This window comes from Rhyacophila brunnea, unplaced genomic scaffold (assembly GCF_057557595.1).
Source record: "Rhyacophila brunnea isolate RB1 unplaced genomic scaffold, BYU_Rbru_1.0 scaffold_16, whole genome shotgun sequence".
NCBI classification, from domain to species: domain Eukaryota; kingdom Metazoa; phylum Arthropoda; class Insecta; order Trichoptera; family Rhyacophilidae; genus Rhyacophila; species Rhyacophila brunnea.
In genome coordinates, this window is record NW_028232816.1 from 29,699,251 (window position 1) to 29,724,384 (window position 25,134).

The 25,134-nt window shown below is 36.0% G+C and overlaps 1 protein-coding gene across 1 annotated transcript; it reads left to right on the forward strand.

Moving 5' to 3' along the window:
* The first annotated feature begins 5,277 nt into the window (after positions 1-5,277).
* LOC147074617 (uncharacterized) lies at positions 5,278-19,051 on the forward strand. Its single transcript, XM_085943850.1, has 2 exons — positions 5,278-5,911; positions 14,215-19,051. The coding sequence occupies exon 2, from the start codon at positions 16,130-16,132 to the stop codon at positions 16,748-16,750; it is 621 nt and encodes a 206-aa protein (XP_085799976.1). The 5' UTR covers positions 5,278-5,911; positions 14,215-16,129; the 3' UTR covers positions 16,751-19,051.
* Positions 19,052-25,134: the final 6,083 nt, after the last annotated feature.

A 25,134-nucleotide genomic window follows, 5' to 3' on the forward strand; every position in this document is an offset into this window, starting at 1 on the left:
TATTGTTCGTACATAGAGAAAATAAAAGATGGAAGTGGATTATTCTATGATGAAATAGGAAACGTAAAAATCTACCATGACTATTGGAATGTCGTTACTTTTCAAGAAACTAAATAACATTTTATCCCAACATGAAATACTTTTAAAAATATATGATAAGACAGATGTAATTTGTACAAAAATGACATCATCTAGTAAACATAATAATTGTAGGATGGCATTAGAAAGCCTTAAAAACGATATCCAACAAATACAAGCTAAATTTGAATCAATACTTCATCTTATCGGAAAAAATTATAATAGACGGGTTAAACGAGGATGGTTTGATGGTGTAGGAAGTGCATTTAAAACGATATTTGGCACACTAGACGAGAATGACGCAACCTATTACAACGATGCTATAAATAAAGTAGCAGAAGATGAAAAAGAATTAAATTCATTGCTAAAAGAACAAACTCAAGTAGTTACGTCAACCATCACCACGTTCAATGAAACAATTAAGAAATTTCAAATAAATGAAGAAATAATGAATAATAATTTAGAGAAATTAGAACTATATTTAACAAAAATATCACATGAAATAGTTTTCACTGAAACATCGATTAAATTGGTTTCTCAGATTACCGTACTGGAAGAAGCTACTAGAAACTTAGAAAGACAAGTTGATAGTATAATGCATTCTATACTGTTTAGTAAGAGTAACGTTATTCACCCTTCTTTGATTACACCGACAAAATTATTTCAAGAATTATCTAAAAATATGAGATTGTTATCGCAAGGTCGAGAATTACCAATTCCCCTTACGATAGATAATATCCATATGATCATGGATATTACATCATTAAAGTCATATTTTTATAAAACAAAAGTTATTTATATCATTTCTATTCCTCTTACTACATTGCAAGATTTTAATTTATTTAAGATTACACCATTGCCGATACCTCATAATTCTGAAAATCCAGATGCATTTTCATTAATACAAAATGAATTTAAATACGTAGGTATAACAAGGACCAAGATGCAATTTATTAAATTTAACGATCTTAGCGAGTGTAAATCACTAACAAATAAACATTTAATATGTCGGATCAAAAACGTTTACTCTTCAACCGAGAATGGAATCTGTGAAACTAAAATCTTGACTGACAATCCGCGAAAAATACCAGCAGATTGTTCAACAAAAACAATCTTCGGAAAATTAAATATTTGGCATGAAATCATGCATAATAGGTGGATATTCGTTCAAACCGAAAGAACAAAGATTACTGTTGATTGCCCCCGTAAACCTTTAGAAGAATTAGAAGCGATAGGAACGGGAATATTAAAGTTAGAAAATAAGTGTAAAGCTTATACCAAAACATTACAATTTTTCGCTAATAACGAAATACAATTAAATATCACTACACCTAAAAGTGAATTTAATATTATAGAAGAAGACTGTTGTATCAGAGACGAACATTTTAACGCAACTATACCTCATCTAAATCCTTTATTATTAACAAACATTAATTTAGATGAATTAAGAGTAGCAAGTCATAAACTTAATATATTCCAAGATGAATTAACAAGATTAAGAAATAAATATACGATAGTTAAACATTCAAATTATTTCGCTATCACCATGTATACCTTAGTAGGAATGGCTTCATTATACATAGCAACAAAGCTATATAGGAAATATTCCAGAGAGATGCCAGATGGAAAGAATTGTATACAGATATTCAATCATTGCCATAATACTAGAAGACCAGCTTCTAGACAAAGGGACTATCCCGCTATTTCTCTTACTAATATTGCTAGAGAATATAAAGATGAAGAAGATGTTGTGGAAAGGCCTAAACCCACGACAAGATCAATGAGTAATAAGACCTCAACTCTCATTAGAGAAAATACATTCACATAAAGATTTCAAATAGAAATCAGGTTCACAAATTATTCAATACATTTCAAAGGTCATGAGTATGTTTCTTAATAAAAAGAAAAAATATATACATAATATATATAATTTCTCGCATGCAAGTATATTTTATTATCAGTGGACGATATAAATGAAAATGTTGAGCTTAGCTAACTTAACAACACTAAAAACAAAAATTAAAAACCCAAAAATAAGAAGAATAAAAGAAAGAATTTTCATGAATTAATTATTCGTAATAAATCTCTATTTCATTAGAAACACTTAAAATAATTAATAAATAGATAAATAAGGTAATCACTCCAATGATGAATAAGTTTTAGTAATCATTGAATGAAAATAAATTTAATATTCGAATAGGAAAAACATATACACATAAACACACACATATCTATAAGATGTTTTTGAATTATATAAAATTTAATATTATTAATGATAAAAATATATATATGTAAAACTAATTTTAAGAAATCTTGTAAAATGTCAATAAAATAAAATAAAAAGGAAAATGTATCAGAAACCAAACTATGCTATATGCAAATATCCAAACAGATAATTTGAATTATATAAAATATATGTTGTTTAAAAAGGAAAATGTATCCACTATTGTAAACCCTTCAGATGAAATGTCAATTACAAATAAAGATGATAGTTTTATCTTAAATCATAATGATGATGTCATACAATGTAAAGAATGTATTAATGTTCATAATTATAAGAAAAAATTAAGACAATGTAACCGGAATAAAAAGCAATTAGAAACCAAAAATATGTTATTGAAAAATAAAATAAATGAAATAATTAAAAGGTTAAAAAGACCAATGCCACTAAATCATTTACCAAATGTATAGTGTCAGTTTAAAAGGGGAGGTGTTACGCATTATGCTTATCTCAACCTTCATGTTCAAGGAAAACCGCAATCACATCCTTATCGCCTACCAATTAAAAATATTCAAGTAAACAGGATGCACGCCAGGATGCACGCATGATAAAATTCACATTTTAATAAATATATTTGAATAAATTATGAATTGTGGTTAATTGATTTTCGTTGGTATATAAACTCCATACAACGCTGTTTCTTGGTCATTATCTATCGTAATTAGTTACTAAGCACTTGCCTGTATAATTATTATATTCAATAAAAGTTTTATATCTACAAAGTCTTTGAAGTGTTAAAGTGTTTGCCCATAATCTTCCTAACAAGGGTAGTTACCTGACGACCTACCCTTTTGCAACGAGATCGATATTATAAATAAATATCTGTTCTTATTGTCCCAATCAGATGTAAATGAAGTAATATTACAACATTATACATCTGATCAACTTTCATCAAAGTACAACTCTAAGATAAGGAACATAACTTGTTTCTTTTAATTTTATCTGTTGTCTGGGACGTAACAGTGCGTTCATCATTTTACCATCCCGTCAATCCTGCATTTACCCCCAACTGTCAAGACCTACCGTACACTGAACATGCTCTACCGAACTAAAAACCAGCTACTATTGACCGCCTTGAACTATTCTGAGCTAGTCGAAGGGTGGAAGCTGGTCGTGTGGCTCCCGCGTTCCGCCGACGGCACGCTACGAGGGCGTCATTAACGTCAGGCCGACCGGAGAGTCGAGCGCGGAGGTCGGATCGGCCGTGTGGCCCCGACTCCCCTCCCTACCCGGACTTCCGGGGTGTCATATGTATATATATTGTTGCACGTAATATTCGGTCATAAACACCGTCCATTATTATTTCTCTCATTTTTATTACAACTATAAAACTCATGTTAAATATTTTGTGTTTTTATAAAAACACCATATAGATAAATCATATTATTACTAAGAAAAATTACAATAGCAAAAAATTGTACATCAAAACTCGTATCTAAAATATTTTCCTTGTAATTACGGAACACAATATAATAACTTTAAAATGTCAGACATAGATTCGTTTTCAAACACCCTTACTAAGTCAAACGAACCAAACGAGATAAGTGATATTATGAGAATTCCAAACGACCAAATTATCAAAATAGTTCACCCTAGAGATAAACCAATATCATCACTAGTAAATAATAAAAGAAATCCCAAGCGTTATCTCCAAGAGGCAACCAACGATTTTTTTATTATCATTCATCAAATTGTCAGAAAAAATACCAAGCGGCGCAATAAAAAAATACGAAACTTACGAACAATATCTATACCATTTTGAGCTGATCTCCGGGTACGCGAAAAAACAAATGAACTTATGCTTAAAGACACAGAAGTGCAGACTATTAAGCCAGAAATACATTTCACTACACATATTAAGTTTAAACGCATCCATTAAAGAACTAAAACCAATTCTAAACTATTAAGCAGTTGAAATCACAAAAAAAAAAAAAAATCACAAATTCAAAATTGTAATCCTCAAAAAAATTTAGAACTCGTATTAATATTTCATTTTAGAAATGACGGAAAACATTACAGTAACGACACAGAAGGACACTATAAATTGTCACGAAAATAATAACGATGAAATTCATTGCAAAATAAAAATTCATATTCATTGTACAACTCAAGAACGTCAATCAGAGAGTGTTTCACTAAAGATATAAGTAAAAAAGGAAAATACCACAAAACCAAGTCCAAGATTAAGGTCCAAATTAAATAATTACTGCATTAAATTCTATCGTGTTGCGTTCATCTGGTTTGAAATTACCGCAATTGATCTACCAAGTGCACTGCCATCTGCAAAAACCAGATAGAGGCATATTATCTAAGGCGCAATCCTTTCTTCGTCTGTCTCGTAATAATATTTAATTTTAGCCCGTTTCGTGATTGCACCTGGATAAATTAATCTTAATAAATGAATTAATATTGGATTAATCTCTGAGGAACTGTGCCTCTCTTCCCGCCCACAAAAGGGTATTTCACTGAATGAAATTGTTCTTTAATTGGTGAGTTTTGTGGCACCATATCGCACCAAATATACACAGATATAGGGTTCCGCTTGTCCCCGGTTGGCTAAATCGCCAATTCAACCACACCTGCACGGCTAGCAAGTTTTTAACGGCTTCCCATTCCCCGATTTTAATTAATATAATTTTATTCGTAAATACTACTGCCACCTGTTGTTCACTTGTACAACATACCACTTTTTAATACAAAAAACACTCCCTCAGAATACCAGAAAGCTCCACTTTCTCTGGTGAAGGGCACACTTGAGGATTGGTAAGTGGTTTTGAGTAGACAAGGCTCTAAAGGTTCAACCAGTGGTTGTCATACTGGGCACTTTTGGCCCAGTACCCTCGAGCAGGGCCCTATATTGGTGATTTTATATAGGATTAAATTATTGTATAATTTTTATAACACTAAGATTTTTTTTTACTATTTGATGTGTCACTACTGCAATACGATTTATGTTATACCTGATATATTACCCATAAGACTGCCCTAATTGAATGTATCTTTTATCAATTTGTTTTATGTAATACCTGACGACTTATTACTTCCTTTAAATCTCAAATCATCACCTGTGCTTGTTAATTTTTACCTGTGTAATTCCCTAATTAAATTTGTTTTGTTACTAAACAATCAACCCTATATTTCTGTCGCCTATTCTTGTAATAAACGTCCTTCGCGACGAACAGACCGAGTGTTTGATTTCTCCATCCCTTCACATTGTTAAATTAAAATTGTTATTCTCAAATTGTATTGTGTTAATTAAATCATAAAATGGCGCATCATAAGGTTTGTCCAGACACTAGTTCTGATCATAAGTTACAAGAGCCAGATAGCGACGTACAAAATTTAATTTTGCCGATAAGCGAAGCAAGGAGATTTTTATTCCCTTACGATGGTAGTCGTGAATTATTAGTGCCGTTTCTATTAAACTGCGAAAGAGCGCAATCTCATATAAAGAAAAATCAGACTCAAGTCTTATTATCCTTTATCTTATCCTTTTTAAGAGGTGAAGCTTTAAACGCATGTTCTCTAAAAATCTTTGAAAATTACGACCATGTTATGTATACGCCCTTTTATACTATATTTTATTCCTTGTTATATTATTCTTTGTTACCCCTGTATAATATTGAGAAGCCCTGATGTATAATTATCAATACTTATCGTATTTACTCGTCGCGACATTATTTAAACTAACTAAGTGCTTTCCATTGTAATGTAAACAAACAATACTAAATTTCTAGCTAAATTACTTACTATCATAAACATACATCCCTGCATAATAAGTGCAACGTCCAAAACTTTCCTTTGTCTCATTCCATTATAAATTGCTAGATACTCACAAGTATCGACACCTCAGAGGCCAGTAATAATCCTAAGTTCCGACTGTCCAGGTCTATCCAGACTTCTCCGTATTCTGACTTGTAAGTAATGTAAGTGAAAATTATTATAACTGTACGTGTGATTTGTGTTGTGAATTGAATAAATAAACATAAAATAAATTATTAGTGTTTAATTATATTAAATCCATAACATAAAATTTGGTGTCAGTCGTGGGATTTAGCTTAAATAACGTGAAGTGTATTAATTAATATTACTAAACGGTGAATTTTATTCTTTAAAACCAAGCAAGAATCCATTAAAAATAAAAATAAAACACGTAACTATACATAATAATAAATTTTAAAAGTACATCGATTTAGAATCGAACGGAAATTAATCTTACACATTACTCAAGTTTTCAAGTCTTCTTCATTTATAAATAAAACTGCAAGTCTCCAAGAAGCTTCCAAGTCTCCAAATCTCTACATCTTCAATCTTCAAGTCTCCAAGTCTCTGCAAATCTCCAAGAGGTCTCCAAGTCTCCAAATCTACAAGTGTCTGTGTCTCAATCTCTCGTGTCTCCAAATCTCCAAGTGTCTGTGTCTCAATCTCTCGTGTCTCCAAATCTCCAAGTGTCTGTGTCTCAATCTCTCGTGTCTCCAAATCTCCAAGTGTCTGTGTCTCAATCTCTCGTGTCTCCAAATCTCCAAGTGTCTGTGTCTCTAGCTCTTGTGTCTCCTAATCTCCAAGAAAGCTCAAACCTCCAAGTCCGGAATCACCTACTCAACAAGATCTACAATGAATCTTTTCCTTATAATCTGTTTGTAAGTAATAATATCTGTTATTATTATAAGTATTATTTTTGTCATAATCTTACTCTCGTTACACAGTGAAAACACACACATAAAATGTCTACACTTACCATTGACACTCTCATGAAATTCATTTCAACTTTTGACGGAGAAAGAAAAAATCTTTATCCATTTTTAAAAGATTGCGACTCTGCATTTGAATTATGTTCCGAACCATTAAAAAATACATTATTAAAATACATGATTCATAGAATAGAAGGTAAAGCCAAATATACTATTGCTAACTTTGCATTCGAAACATACTCAGAATTCAAATCATTTTTAATATCTACATACGGTGACAACAAACATACCTCACAATTAGAATTAGAGTTAAGAAATTGTAAACAAAATTATAATGAACCTATAATTAATTTCATTCAACGAGTAGAAGCATGTACTAATAATTTGATAGGCGCAACGCGATTCTCAACTAGTGATGATAATGAGTTGAAAGGTCGAATTAAACAAATAGAAGATAGCGCATTAAATACATTTATTCTAGGTGCAAATACACAAATATCAATGGCGGTCAGACTTTCTAAGCCAAAGACTTTAGTTGAAGCTACAAATATAGCGATAGAAGAGGAAAAAGTATTAAGTGCCATTAAGGAAATGAACATTAATAATTCTAGAAACAATAACTATCATTCTAGACAGCCCAACGTAAATCCTTTTAGAAATTCTCAAATAAAACGGGAACATAACATTAATCAATTTATAGCTGACAACAGCACACCTCGTAATTACGCAAATAATGTAAAATTCTGTAGATATTGTAAAAAATCAGGTCACATATTAGAAGAGTGTAGAAAACGCCAATTCAATAATAAAAATCAAAATTCGCGAAACTTTTCTCCGAACGTTCAGAACAGTCATAACGGTCAAACATCTCAAACCCCGCGAAGTCAGTTTCAAAATCGTCAATCTCCACACAATACACAGAATAATCCTCAAAATAATTTAAACTCCCAGCACTCCCGGAATCCTGCCAATTCCAGGAACGTGCGAAACATTCAGGCAGAATATTCTCACTAGAAGCTATTACGGCATATGTGGAATTACCATATGATAGTATAATAAGGAAATCCCTTAGGCTATTGCTTGATACTGGTGCAGATATTTCATTAGTAAAGATGAATTCCCTTAATGAGGAAGAATTGGTCAATGAAACCGAAATAATCACACTTAAAGGTATCGATAACTCTCCAAATCCTGTGAAAACTCTTGGCATAGTTAATTTGTTATTTCCATTGAAATATAAGCAATTAGAGCATACTTTCCATATGATTCCAAATGATGTCACCAATGTTCCATTAGACGGACTATTAGGTCATGATTTTTTCCTAAATAACCACGCGAAAATCGATTATGAAACGAATACGTTGATCATCCACAACGAAATCATTCCTATTTTTAATAATAATACTAATCCTATCTTTTCTCTTAATCCTAGATCAGAAACCCTTATAGAATTAATTGTCCAAAATCCAGAAATCAAACATGGTATAATACCAGATGTCCAAATCCTTCCAGACGTATATCTATCACGAGCTCTTACTACAGTACGTCCAGGAAATAAAGTCTATGCAACTATTCTTAATAATAGTGAAAAGTCAGTTAATATTTTATCGAACGAAATAACTCTTGAACCATTTGACGAGCATGAAAGTTTTCTATTTTTTACAAACACATCTAGTAAAGATTCCTCTCGCAATCAACGGGTTGAGAAAGAATTACGGCTATCTCATCTGAACAATGAGGAAGCTGATTCAATTATATCATTATGCCACGAGTATAATAATATATTTCATTTAGATGGTGATCTATTAACCCATACCAACTCAACTCATCATAAGATACCTGTTACATCTCAAGTTCCAATATACACTAAATCATATAGGTATCCAGAAGTACATAAAATTGAAGTCCAAGACCAAATAGATAAAATGCTTTCTCAAAATATAATAGAGCATTCTACTTCACCATGGTCCTCACCACTTTGGGTCGTGCCTAAAAAGGACGATGCCTCTGGTAAAAAGAAATGGAGGGTAGTAATAGATTATAGAAAACTCAATGACGTCACTATCAATGATAGCTATCCAATACCTAATATTTCAGACATCTTAGATCAATTAGGTCATTCAAAATATTTTACAACGCTTGACTTAGCCTCCGGTTTTCATCAAATCCCTATGTCACCTGAAGACGCAGATAAAACCGCTTTCTCCACAAATCAAGGACATTATCAATTTTCAAAAATGAGTTTTGGTTTAAAAAATGCACCATCTTGTTTCCAAAGGCTAATGAACAATGTTTTATCCGGTTTACAAGGAATTAAATGCTTTGTGTATTTAGACGATATAGTTATATATGCAGATTCAATCGAATCTCATTCTCGAAAACTGCGCGAGATATTTCAGCGTCTCGATCAACACAACCTAAAGCTACAGCCAGACAAATGCGAATTTATGCGTCACGAAGTCGCATACTTAGGTCATATTATTTCCGAAGAAGGAGTTAAACCAAATCCCTCAAAAATCAATTCTGTTACCAATTTCCCTAGACCTAAGAATCCCAAAGATATCAAATCTTTCCTCGGAATGGTAGGATATTATAGGAAGTTCATTCCTAATTTTTCTAAAATCTCTCAAAATCTCACATGTTTGTTGAAAAAAGATGTAGTTTTCAATTGGACTAAGCTGCAGGAAGATGCTTTCCAATCATTAAAAACCAAATTAACAACAGAACCTATACTTCAATATCCCGATTTCACGCAACCGTTTAACCTCACAACGGATGCTTCTAACTTTGCTATAGGTGCTGTATTATCTCAAGGATCATTAGCAAAAGATTTACCAATTGCATATGCATCTCGTACATTGAATAGAGCTGAATCTAATTACTCCACGACAGAACGAGAACTATTAGCGATCGTATGGGCATGTAAACACTTTAGACCTTATCTATACGGTAGAAAATTTAAAATATTTACTGATCATCGCCCCCTTTCTTGGCTTTTTAACGTAAAAGACCCAGGTTCTAGACTCGTAAGATGGAGATTAAAATTAGAAGAGTATGACTATGAAATTATTTATAAACCAGGTAAACTGAACTCTAATGCTGATGCTCTATCACGAATCGAAAATCAAGGTGTAATCTTAATAAATAACCCTTCTACCTCCACTAGTATTCAATCATACAATGACTTTCTTGAAAAACAAAATGAATCTTTTAATACTAATTTAATTGAAATAGATGAATCAATTCTTAATCAAAAGCAATCCATCGCACACTGTATCTCTAATGATAAGTCTATGTCCAAAGGTCTTGCTCTCGAAATTAGTACCATGATCAATAATTACGATGAATTGTTAGATACACACTCTCAAATAGGTGATGTACTCAAATCAATAGTATCTAAAAACAACATTTACCATTTGATTACGAAACAAAATTTTTGGGAAAAACCAAGTTATATTTCTATTTTTCAAGCAATCTCTAATCTTAAAACTATCCTAATAAATAATAACGAACCATGTATCTCTTTTCCACAACTTGGGTGCGGTTTAGATAATCTTAATTGGGAAAAAATAAAAAAAATTATTCAGTATATTTTCCATAATGTAAATATAGATATCACGATATGTAATAACAAAATAATTAACCCTAAGCATGATGAAATACCCTCAATATTAAAGGAATATCATGACTCTCCTCTTAGCGGACATTCAGGATATCATAGAACTTTAAATCGTGTAAAACTAAAATATAAATGGACCAATATGCAAAAAGATATTAAAACATACATTAAACAATGCGAATCTTGCCAGAAAAATAAAATATCTCGTCAAAATCTTAAACAACCGATAGAAATAACTACAACTAGCCAAAAACCTTTCGAACGTATTGCTTTAGATATAGTAGGTCCCCTTCCTTTAACAGAAAATGGTAATAAGTACATATTAACTCTTCAAGATGACTTAACCAAATATTCTCAATGTTATCCTATTCCTAATCATGAAGCCGTTACTATTGCAACTCAATTGACTTCAAAGTTTATTTGTCAATTTGGAATTCCAGAAAAAATACTTACAGATCAAGGAAAGGATTTTACCTCTAATATTCTTAAGGAAGTAGCCAAACTTTTTAAAATAGAACAAATACAAACAAGCGCATATACTCCTCAAAGCAACGGTTCTTTAGAGCGCAGTCATGCTACTTTAGCTGATTATCTAAAACACTATATCTCTCCTAGCCAGACTGATTGGGATGAATGGTTACCCTTTGCTATGTTCAGTTACAACACTACTCCACATACTGCTACAAAATTTACACCATTTGAACTTGTTTATGGAAATCAACCTAAGTTACCAACAGCTATTAAAACATCCGAATTTAAGTACACATACGATTCATTTTTAGACAATCTTAAACTCAAACTTACAAAATCACATGAAATAGCAAGAAAAAATTTAATAAGAGAAAAAGAAAAAACACAAATTAGGCATAATAAAGACAAAACCCTACGAACATTCGAAATTGGCGATAAAATATATCTTACGAATAATGCTTCTAAATTAAATAAATCTAAAAAACTGTCCCCTAATTTCCAAGGACCTTACGAAATCATAAAGGTCAATGGTCCTCTAAATGTTACGATTAAGATAAAAAATAAATTAATTAAGGTACATACTAACCGAGTGAAACATGCTGTTTCAGATCCATCACAGTAAACACATACGCATTAGATTACGACAACCAAAATATCAACAAATCTCCTGGTCTTCTCTACGATAATTTGGGAAAACTTACATTCTACGACTCCAGCTGGAAGCTCATCACACATTACAACATAACCTTTTTAAATAATAAAATCAACCTAGCTGAACAGATCTATATCAAAACGTCTCACATTTGTCATTTCATATCTAGAAAAACCGAAAATAATATTTGCTCTTCTAAACTAGAATACTTAAAAAATAAAATTCCTGTTCTAATCAAACTGGAAAATACTATATCTCAATTGGTAGGACATTCTCAGAACCACACGCGATCAAAACGCGGACTCATAAACGTCATTGGTAGCATTAGTAAAACTCTCTTTGGAACGTTAGATTCTCAAGATGCCAGTTACTATGATGAAGCTATAAAAAAAATATCTAAAGAAGATATCGAAATCTTGCATTTGCTTAAAGATCAAACTCAAGTTATAACAACCACTATCAATAATTTTAATCAAACTATTTCTAATCTTAATGATAATGAAAAAATATTCAATGCTAACATACGAAATTTTAACAAACACATACATACTATTCAATCAACTCAAGATGAAATGAAAACAATAGAATTAGTTTTATCACACTATACCTCATTAACATTTTTTATTAACGAATTGGAAATCGAATTGAATACCATTATATCATCTATCCTTTTTGCTAGATCAAATCAAATCCATCCATCTATTATCTCCCCAAATCAATTACTAGAAGAACTACGTAAAACTCAATCGCTTTTACCAGAAGGTTTTAGCTACCCCGTGTCATTAGATATCGAAAACATTCACTATCTATTAACCATTATTAATATAAAATTATATTATATCAATAAAAACATAATCTACAAAATTTCTATACCATACACTAATAACAATGTCTATGACTTATATCATTTAATTTCTTTACCTGTTTACACTCCAAATGGTTTCATATCTGTTCATCCATCTCAAAAATACCTAGCTTACTCCACAACAAAAATTCAATATACTCTATTACAAACACTAGAAAATTGTTATGAATTATCTAATCAAAATTTTATTTGTAAACAAATGAATGTAATACATACTAGCAATTCCAGACCTATTTGCGAAACAGAGTTAATAAATTCCAATATAATACCTAAATCTTGCATAGTTCAACAAACTTTTGAAAAATTAGACATTTGGTATAAACTATCAACAAATAACCAATGGGTATATGTCTTCTCAGAACCATCTACAATTACTTTAAGTTGTAACTCTAAAATAACCGATGTAACTTTGTATAATGTAGGAATACTATCGTTGAAACCTGGATGTAAAGGTTATACAAAAAATGTCATGTTAACCACTGAAATTGTACAAACATATTCTAATTATAATGCTTTTATTCCTAATATAAATATACTAGATGATGATTGTTGTAAAGAAGAAATAAATAAAACAATCCCTTTTCCTCCCTTACAGCCATTACACTATGCTAACGCAGGATTAGAAAATCTGCACTTAATCTCACACAAAATAAACTCTATCTCAGATAATATAGACAATCTGTTAGATCAACCTAAATTCAAACAACAAATGAATACATACCAATATTTCATGTATATTATCTCTATATGTATTGTTATTTACCTCTTGTATAAACTGTATAATTTATGTAATAAGAAATGCTCTAAAATACTATCTATAGAAGGTGCCAATGACACCAATAGACCTGTCAATAATATATTCAATGTCTGCTTCAATAATCAAAATCCTCCAGATGATGTTGAACTAAGTGAAATAACAAGTTTAAACCTAACTCAACCAAATGAAGTAAATGTTCACCCATCCACATCAACTGTTAGGAGAAGCGCAAGATTAATAAATAAAATTAATTAATATTATCTAACATAAACTCATGGCAAAATTGTCAACCATAAGTTTATTCTTTTAGGAGGGAGTTGTTATGTATACGCCCTTTTATACTATATTTTATTCCTTGTTATATTATTCTTTGTTACCCCTGTATAATATTGAGAAGCCCTGATGTATAATTATCAATACTTATCGTATTTACTCGTCGCGACATTATTTAAACTAACTAAGTGCTTTCCATTGTAATGTAAACAAACAATACTAAATTTCTAGCTAAATTACTTACTATCATAAACATACATCCCTGCATAATAAGTGCAACGTCCAAAACTTTCCTTTGTCTCATTCCATTATAAATTGCTAGATACTCACAAGTATCGACACCTCAGAGGCCAGTAATAATCCTAAGTTCCGACTGTCCAGGTCTATCCAGACTTCTCCGTATTCTGACTTGTAAGTAATGTAAGTGAAAATTATTATAACTGTACGTGTGATTTGTGTTGTGAATTGAATAAATAAACATAAAATAAATTATTAGTGTTTAATTATATTAAATCCATAACAACCAGTTAAAAACGTAAACCTAAAAATCAAAACTCATTTATATATATACTTACAAGAATGCAGGCAAGTTCCAAACGAAGCTGTCTCCGCATTTATATCACGCATCGAAACATGTGTGAAAGAAATAAAAAAAGCGATTAATCAAACTATCAAAGACAAAAAAGAATAACATGGAAGGTTTACTAATACAGACGACAGCGCAATACGTCAATTCATTATAGGACTAGACCCTAGACTTACTAATCAATTAAGGAGCAAGTGTCCAGCAACACTTAATGAAGCTTTCAATATTGCTATAGGAGAAGACAAAATGTTATCCCTTATAGAAAAAGCCAACAAGTTAACGATTAAAAATAAAGCAACGTGTGGTACTTGTGGTAAAACGGGACATTCATCGGTCATTTGTTATCGTAATAAAAATAGACAAGAGAATAATAACAATTTCAGAAGAGTAAGCACGTTTCAACACAGAGGTAACTTCAGTAACCAGAATAATAACAATTATAAAAGAGTTAATAGTTTTCAACCAAATAATAAATTCGGTAATCAAAACAATGTAAAAATATGTACATTCTGTAAGAAAAGAGAACACGTGATCGAAAATTGTTTTGCAAAAGATCTGTCATAGAGGGAGATATTTGAAAAATGTAAAACCAAACCAGCGGGTTAACCATTTAAACCTGAAAAATTCATCTTCGTTCATCGCAACTGTTACACGTGTCAATCTAGTTGACTTTATCAATACAGATCCACTCTCTTCTTAAAATGTCAATAAGTAATAATTAAATGAATTAAATGGTGCAATACAAAAACATCCGCCTAACTATTGAAAACCACAATTCTAGAAATATTTTTTTTTCCGACCATGTCCGATCCTAATAGGATCATATGGGCCTCCACAGAGTGGAAGTTTGTATTGACAGATTTTTTTTATGAGAAATGGATGTCAGCCACTTGCTCAACCTATTAGGTCCATACCCTGACACACAAATTGAAAAACAATGTAGGGTTTAGCATGGAACCTCACCATAGAATATAAATTATTATGATATATTTTAAGTACCAAATAATGTATGTTACTATGTAAACTAAATGATAAGAAAGGCGTGTTACATGATTCACACAATCTGGTTGACGGCGCAAGCCACAGGTCAGTCAACCAACGAGCAATTTGCCAGCTATCAAATTTCATAATAACACATTGCTTTCTTGATAAAATGTAATTATGCATAAGAATTACTTAGCAACATTGTAACGAAGAATGCGTGATTAAGCATTGCATTGACATATAAAGCAATCCGGAAATGTGCTGAACTATTAGATTTGCTTGTACCTAGGCAACTCACACAGTAAACAAGTGACATGTGGTCACCGGTCATTGCTCCTGACCTCTGATGAACTCTCTTTGTTATGAATTTGTATAAAAGCTCAGAGCAGGGCAAATCTGATATCACACGTCGTAAAATCCTGTTAACCTACAGTCAAATCTCTCCTCGTCGATTCAGTTAACTTTTCTCATAGAAACACGCCAGCATAACTTAACTTTGTCAACTTAAAATTATTCAAATATATTGTCTGTAATAATTGTATCAAGTATTGTTGAGGGGATTAAACTGTTAATTACTCAAACACGCATCCACCTTCGATTCATTGAAGTCCACCTACCTACCTCATCATCCTCATCTCCCCTTACCAATAGTGGTGACCCCTAAAGTAAAAATCAATCAATTCATCTGATCAATCTTTACAGACTTTATTGCATATTTTATTTTTTATAATTTTCACTGCGTTTCTGAGAGAGTTACTGATCCGTCGATCTCGTTTATCCCGCGAAGTACTTCAACATCCGTTTTCCCGCGCATCGTTTCTATTAAAATCACTTGCTTTTCACGATGCCCAACGGACAATATTCGGCTGGATATGGAAGTATTGCCGGAGAAAACACCACAGCACCGGCCCAGCAAGCAGCATTACAGATCAGACCAGCAACAGACAGGATTCCATCACCTTGGCTCGAGGACAGTTGTTCAGAAACATCAGAGGACAGTTCCGACTACGGCTCAGACACATCACAGGACAGCTCCGACAGCGGCCCCATCAGATTTGGCGCCCCAGAGTCTTGACTGTAGCCCCATCAGACCCAGCTCGCTAGATGACTCCAACATCTCAACCTGGTCGTCATCAGGAGCCGGCAGCTTCAACAAAATGATACTCGCCAGGATGGAACGACTACGACGTGTAGCCGCACAGGATGAAACACACCAACCCACCAAGGATTCGCATCATTGCACTCATTCAGCCACATTCATCCAACCGCCAGCGCAGCCGAATCACCGGAGCACCATGGACCTCGCAGCAAATCAGGAGGAGGCAGTTCCGGTGCAGCCAGCAGCTGACCAGTGCATTACAAGCGTCACGACGGAGGGCACCAAGCAATCCGCTGTGGCCATCGTCATCCGCCAGGTGCATCCAGACGACATGTTAACTCCACTCCGTTCAGGCAAGCTCAAGGTTTTCTTACACACATACACACTAACGTAGCTTCAAACACACGAAATTAGCATCTCTAGTGACATTTAGAAGCAGCAACCCTCGACTTCATCCCTAAGGCAATTTTACTCTAAGGACCTATTCTAAAACAATTAGATAGTTTCCTGACTATGAGTAATTGTTCTAGGCGACTCTTGATATTCCAACTTTAGACTTCTCAAAACTCAACCAACCATTTTTCAACCCTTCGTAGTTTCAATAACGCACTTTTGAACTACCCACTGCACCCTGTTACGCACATACAGACGATATGTACTAACAGAGCAGCCTCTAAGCTAATCCGAGCATGCGCGAACGCCCTCGACAGCTTATATCTCTCTTAGCCTTGTAGATCCACTCACAAGCTAAGTTACTCTTTCCACACTTCTGCACAAATTTCAAGTAGACAATGCCAGAAGAATTCATCTTACGAGCAGCAGAAAGAAAAATTCCCTCGTACTCAATGTTTTCAGATGGCCCGAAAATACCTTGGTTGAACTCACAAGCCTAACTAAATTGGACACTCTATCAAATAATTCAAGTCACAACCCCAGCTTCTGCATAATAACTTAATGCTATTTTCATACTACCTATGTTATGTCAATCTCATTTACAACTTTTAATAAAAGTGCACACACCACACATGTAACAAGGAAAATCTAAGTGAGCCAGACGAGTGACGATATCAAAAACAAGAAACCCAAGCAATTCAATATTTTCAAGGACCACAGCAAATCAACACATGTGTACGTACGTGATGACACCGTCAAAAGTTCACTTCAATCCCCGTTCACCGGACCATATGAAGTAATAACACGCAAAACGCGTACATATGTTATTTGCAAACATGGAAAAAATATCACTGTTTCAATCGACCGTTTAAAGCCAGCATATGTGTTTAACGAAAATACTATGCAAACAATGCCAGCAAAGGTAACCGACCTCGTGAAAACGACGTTTGTAACTCGAGCAGGTAGAAGCGTGCGTTTTCCGGAGAGGCTAGGTCAGCAGAACAATGCAACAAAAATATCGACCGCGACACGCGCCAGAATGTTCGAGTATCAAATCGCAAAACAACGACACGGGTGCAATGTGTTATTACAAAACAAAGTGCAAGCAAAATAAAAACATACGAGTGACCGAAATGTAGGTCAGTGTGTTTTTCACAACGACAAAACGCATCGCAAGCAAAAAAATAATAATATATATCGGAACGCACAGCCAAACTAACCAGTTTGAAAAACGAGAGCGTTTCCGAATCAAGTTACCAACTCCAAGATCCAACAGCATGGGCTCCCAGCAGACAAAAGAGGAAATCGTAGTGTCGCAAGCCGCAGCAGGTGGCACGATCGTAAACGACACGGCAGCCAACCAGCTTTCTTGGGCAACTTTTGCAATGGTTATCATCATCATCACCGCAGCAACCAGTTTCCTGTTGTGGACGCTTTGCAAGAAGCATCTCACAAAGAGGATCCTTAAGGACATCAAGACAGACGTCCCAGTATCTCGAGCACCACCAAGACAACTATAACGCAAGCGAAGTCACCATGCTACACACCTCTATCTTCCTGCATCACGGCCTGCCACACTAGATCGCTAGGGGGAGGGTCTGTAGGGTTTAGCATGGAACCTCACCATAGAATATAAATTATTATGATATATTTTAAGTACCAAATAATGTATGTTACTATGTAAACTAAATGATAAGAAAGGCGTGTTTCATGATTCACACAATCTGGTTGACGGCGCAATCCACAAGTCAGTCAACCAACGAGCAATTTGCCAGCTATCAAATTTCATAATAACAGTTTGCTTTCTTGATAAAATGTAATTATGCATAAGAATTACTTAGCAACATTATAACGAAGAATGCGTGATTAAGCATTGCATTGCCATATAAAGCAATCCGGAAATGTGCTGAACTATCAGATTTGCTTGTACCTAGGCAACTCACACAGTAAACAAGTGACATGTGGTCACCGGTCATTGCTCCTGACCTCTGATGAACTCTCTTTGTTATGAATTTGTATTTGTAGTGCCTAGCATGGAACCTCATCATTAGATATAAATTATCATAATATATTTAAGTATCTAATAATATTTGTTACTATGTAAACTAGTTGATAAGAAAGGCGTATTGCATGATTCACAATCTGACTGACGGCACACGACGTCAGGTCAGTCAACTTTCTTAGCAATTTGCAAGACATCAAATTTCATCATAAACACATTTGCTTTCTTGATAAAATATAATTATTCATAAGAATTATTTAGCAACTTTGTAACGAAGAATGCATTATCAAGCATTACATTGCCATATAAAGCCATCCGGAAATGTGCTGAACTATCAGATTTGCTTGTACCTAGGCAACTCACACAGTAAACAAGTGACATGTGGTCACCGGTCATTGCTCCTGACCTCTGATGAACTTTCTTTGTTATAATTTCTATAAAACGCTCAAAGCGGGGCGAATCTGATAACACACGTCGTCAAATCCTTGTAACCTATAGTCGAATCTCTGCTCGTCGCATTCGTTTCAATTTTTCTCATAGTAACACGCCATTATAATTTAACTTTATCAATTTAATCTTAATACTAAATATATTGTCTGTAAGAATTGTTTCAAGTATTGTTGAGGAGAATAAACTGATATTTACTCAAACACGCATCTACCTTCGATCCATTGAAGTCCATCTACCTACCTCATCTTCCTCATACCTCCTCGCAATAGTGGTGACCCCTTAAAAGTAAATCAATCAATTCAGCTGATCAATTTTTACAGACTTTACTTGCATATTTAATTTTTTATAAATTTACACCGTGTTTTCTTTGAGAAAGTTAACTGAATCGTCGATCTCGTTTTCCCGCGAAGTATTTCAACATCCGTTTTCCCGCGTATTTCTTTTCAATTAAAATCACTTGCTTTTCAAGATGCCTACTGGACAACATTCCAGTGGGTATGGCAGCATTGCCGAGGAAAACACCACAGCACCGGCCCAGCAACCAGCATCACAGATCAGCCGCGTGGCGGTGAGGATTCCACCATTCTGCCCGGAGGACCCTGAAATGTGGTTCTGCATGGCAGAAAGGAGCTTCGAGGCATCTGGGATCAAGACCGACGCAACTAAATTCGGATACATCCTGGGAGCACTGGAGCCACGCTACGCCGCGGAAGTACGAGAGATCATCCTCAATCCACCTAGGGAAGGAGCATACCAGCTTTTAAGGACGGAGCTGACTCGAAGATTGAGCTCCACCCAAGAACAAAAGACGAGGCGACTCCTGGAACACGAAGAAATTGGCGATAGGAAGCCATCACAATTCCTGCGTCACTTGCGAACCCTCGCAGGCACAGCCATGTCAGACGAAATCCTGCGCACTCTGTGGATGGGCCGCCTACCAAACACCATGCAAGTGGTCCTGGCCACACAGAAGGACGCCGATTTGAACAAATTTGCCGACCAAGCAGACGCCATGGCTGACTCATCATCGAAAGCCACCATCGCTGAAACAACCATGGAGGACATGTTCGACAGCCGGATCAAGCAGCTGGTTGTCACTTTACGCCAGGAAATCTCAGCACTCCGCGAAGAACTCTCCAAGGACTTTAACCGGGATTCCCGCCCAGCTAGCAGGTAGTCACGTCAGCCTAGCAGAAATCGAAGCGCATCCCGAACCAGAGAACGAAGCCAATCACGCCACGGTATGTGCTGGTACCATCACAAATTCGGCCAGCAGGCGAAGAAGTGCGTCACACCGTGCACTTTCGCCGAGGGAAACGCGCAGGGCGCTCGTTAAATGCGGCAAGCGATTTCAGCCCTACTTCAAGCCGTCTTTTCGTTACCGACCTCGCTACGCAAATTCAATTCTTAATCGACACCGGCGCAGATCTTTGCGTTTTCACACGCACGAAAGTGCAGGGGCGCCGAACAAAAGCACAATACGAACTTTCGGCCGCAAATGGATCGGTAATATCAACATATGGCAGCATCACGATGACCCTGAACTTAGGACTACGGCGAGATTTCACATGGAATTTCGTTGTGGCGGATGTAACAAAACCCATCATTGGCGTTGATTTTTTAATTCATTTTGGATTACTCGTCGACGTCAAAAACCGCAAGCTATTGGATCAAACGACTCATCTTACGACTTCTGGACGTTACAGCACCTATCTTGCTGCTGTTAAAATATCGCACTTATTGCAACAATAAAAACCGGCTTCGTGTAATTGTTACAATAAGTGCTAATATTTTGATACCAACCTACCCTAAGTTTGATACTATTTATCAATTTAGTGTTCGATAAGTATAGAATAGACCCACAAGACTGTCGCAGGCAAATCCACATTTCATGGATTACTGCAGCAGTTCCCCGACCTTACTCGCCCGGATGGAGCAGGAAGAGAAGTCATCCACAATACTCAACATCACATCCGTACCACTGCAGGACCATCAGTCGCCATACGCCCCAGACGCCTAGCCCCTGACAAGCTGCGCATCGCCAAGAAGGAATTTGACACCATGACTAGACTCGGAATAGCACGTCCATCCGAAAGCTCATGGGCCTCACCGCTTCACCTGGTTACCAATAACGAGGATCAATGGAGACCATGCGGAGATTATCGCGGATTAAACGCACGAACCATACCAGACAGGTATCCCGTACGGCACATCCAGGACTTCGCGCAATCACTCCGCGACAGGAAGATTTTCTCCACAATTGATCTGGTGAGAGCCTACAATCAGATCCCGGTTGCCAAAGAAGACATCCACAAGACAGCGATCACAACCCCTTTCGGACTGTTCGAATTCCCATATATGTCGTACGGTTTGAGGAATGCAGCCCAGACATTCCAGCGCTTCATCGACGAGGTGCTGCAAGGTCTGGACTTCTGCTACGCCTACATCGACGACATATTAGTCGCGTCAATTTCTGAGCAAGAACATCTGCAACACCTGGAAGTACTATTCAAACGCCTTCAAGAATACGGCCTGGTAGTGAACTCCTCGAAGTGCCACTTCGGAGTAGAGGAAGTCAAATTCCTCGGCTACCTAGTTTCCAGCACGGGAACCCGGCCACTTCCAGACAGAGTTAGCGCAATACGTGACTACGCCCGACCCGAAACTCAAAAAGGTGTACGGCGGTTCTTAGGAATATTGAATTTCTACAGAAGATTCATTCCTAAGGCCGCAGAGATGCAAGCTCCGCTAAACACACTCCTACAAGGAAAAACGTCGAAGAAAGAGCCTCTAAACTGGACACCAGAAGCAATCAAGGCCTTGTAACGCGATGAACTTGTCACCTAAAGAAACCATAAATATACTTTCTTAACTGGCAACACCAAACTCATGCTGGCTGCAAATAATCAACGGCCGGAGCAGACAAGGTGGGGGGGACGTAGCGGCGGGGGGAGAACACAAGTGCGTGGGAGGCAACTTCCTTCTTCTGGTTTCAACCGTTCTACCGGGCGGACGCGCTCGTGCCGCGCAACGCGGTCGTGTTAGGAGCACACGCTTCAACAATGGATGGCATATTTCCATACCCGTGTCGAAGGGTAAAGTGCTAGTGTCATCTTCACCCGGGAATACACCCCTTGGACTTGGAAATGGAAGGACGTTGAGGAGGGCTCGATGCATGTAAATATGTAATTATAAATTGTGTCTAGGTTAGTGCCATTTGCTGGTGACGGAGACGCTCCTGTGTGGGCCTCCGTCTAACCCTGTTGGACGGGGGTACCTCAAAGGTTGAAGGAAACGTGCAAGCCTAACTCCAGACTCCTGGTGAGTCTGGGAATCCACGCCAAGGGAGTTGCTTCCCGGCGTGGGTTTAGCTGCTCCAAATAGAATCCGCCTCATACACCATCCTTTTGATAACAAATTAGTCATTTTCCTATTTGTTACATTTGCGCCTCCAACGCGATTTGGACGGTGAAGTTGGTTTCATGTTTCCTGTGCCTTGCGAGAGTTTTTGTCACCAGCATTCAATCATATTATATGTTATATTTGTATGTATTTCTTCCGTAGTGCATTTTGTCTAGTTAACCGAGCGGTTCTGGAATGTTCTATAATGACGGAACATTTGTGGTTGGGTATACCAGAAGTGAGCGACTGCGCGCATTCTTAAAAAAAAATGCGGGCGACTTCTAGTTGAACATTCACAATAGCAAGACGCACATTACTTGCGCTCTGCCATAGTAACTTAGTTAACTTTACTCAGTTTTAGTATTGATAATAGTAACATTAGTGTGGTTTTGAAAATGTTTCTGCATTGTGGAAATTAATTTTTATTTATTTGACACGATCAAATAAATGACGACACGTGATTTTGTGAACGAGTGTGAAGTTATTGAGGGAGCATTTCCGCTTTCTACGCGCAAGGATGGTTGGTTAGAATCCAACATCCGAATTACATCCACGTTTATCTGTGCAATCCATGCACACTTATAACTTTTGCGTTAATCATTTAACGCGCTTTTGTATAATTAACATGTTGTGCCTTCCAATATACTGTTATAGAATTTATTGAAAAGCACATGTTCGTGGATATCAATCATCATAATCAAGTCAGGAAACTTGAGACTAATGGTGAAAGACGACGGAGAGGACGTTTTTATTTTCATTCCCTGCCATACACCCAGGAGGCACTCTAGGATTTTTCACGTTGGAGGAACGTGAAGTCGCTTCTGAAGGATGTTGGATAAGACGTAGAAGTCACGTGGCCTTCCAGTTCACGACGATGTTCGACGTTCTCAATCAAAGCTAAGTCTTCCTGCAATTACTTAAATGAATTCTCGTCTATAAAAAGATTAGCTTGAATGAAAACTTACAAGATAGTCAGACTATTGTTTCCATTTGGTCACATAGCATATCTTGTGCGTCCTCAGATTAATGGTAAAATTTATTTTTTGGTTCGATCCAAATAACAATTTCAGTGGAGATCGTAATTTCGTAACAACTTTTTGTTACAAAATTCACGAGCGCTCACCTCTTGCCAGAAAAGGGCAGAAGTCACACCGACTCGCGTAGGATTTTTTCCTTTGCGCCGTGCCGTAATTAATTTCGAGTGTTTCAATATTTGTAGTGCGCGTCATTCCAGAATATTCGGTTAAGAATTGTGTGATGTCATTGTAGTTACGTCATGCTATGTTTAGTCATAGGTAGGATTAGAATAATTTTACAATGAAATTATTTCAGGATAATTATTATTGTATTTCTCTGTAAGTTGTGTGAAGTTTTTTTTCTTTTTCACAAAACTTCACAGTGCCGTACCGTGTTTTGTTATAATGCGAAATCATTCCGGAACATTCCGTTAAGAATATAGTGATCCAATTGTACTTACGTCTTAGTATAATTAAAATAATTTTAAAGTGAGATTATTTTAGGATATTCATTGTCGTATTTCTCTGTAAATTGTGTGCCAGTTTGTTTACTCAGTTTCGATCAGTGTATAGGTCGGTGGTTGTTCGTTGTGGCTTGGTGCATTTACGTTTTAGTATAGCAACAAATAATACTCATATTCCGTAAAAAGATATGTGATAGCTAGTACACAGCTAGCAATTAATTTATGGTGTGGATGTAGACATCCGCATCATTTTCCATTTAGTATATAAGACTTGGCTAGTTTTATGTTACTTTCTCGAAATGGTATGGTCAAACGTTAACGACGTCAAAAATTTTGTGGTTCCACGCGGAGGTTTGTTTGAGCTTCTCAAGGTGCCTTTTGGTACCTAAAACTTGAGCGCGGAGTTACAAAGATTGTCTGACAGTTTGTTCGGCCCGGAATTCGAGGCCAAGGTTTTCTGTTATATTGACGACGTGATAGTGGTATCTGAAGACTTTGATAGCCACATGAAGTTACTAGATCGCGTTTTTGAAAAGTTTAAACAATCAGGCATGACTATAAATTTCTCTAAATCAGAATTTTGCAGAAAAGAACTAAAATACCTAGGTTATGTAGTAAATGAGGAGGGATTACACTGTGATCCAGTGAAACTTGACAGCGTCAGGAACTTTCCCGTTCCCAAGAATTCTCGGGACGTGAAATCGTTTTTAGGACTGTGTTCATATTACAGGAGGTTTATAGACAACTTTGCCAAGGTAGCGAGTCCTTTGACAGGCTTGACAAGTGTGCGCAAGGGAGCTTCCGCGTTCACTTGGTCATATGAGGCTCAGGCGTCGTTTGAGGCACTCAAACTCGCACTGACCTCAGCCCCAGTCTTGGCATGTCCTGATTTCGCTAGTCCGTTCACTTTACATTGTGATGCTTCTAACCTAGGGCTAGGATCGGTCCTCACGCAGGAATTTTCTGATGGCGAGCACCCGATTGCATTTTACTCTCGCACCTTAACAAAGCCTCAACGCAACTACACGACCACTGAACTAGAACTACTAGC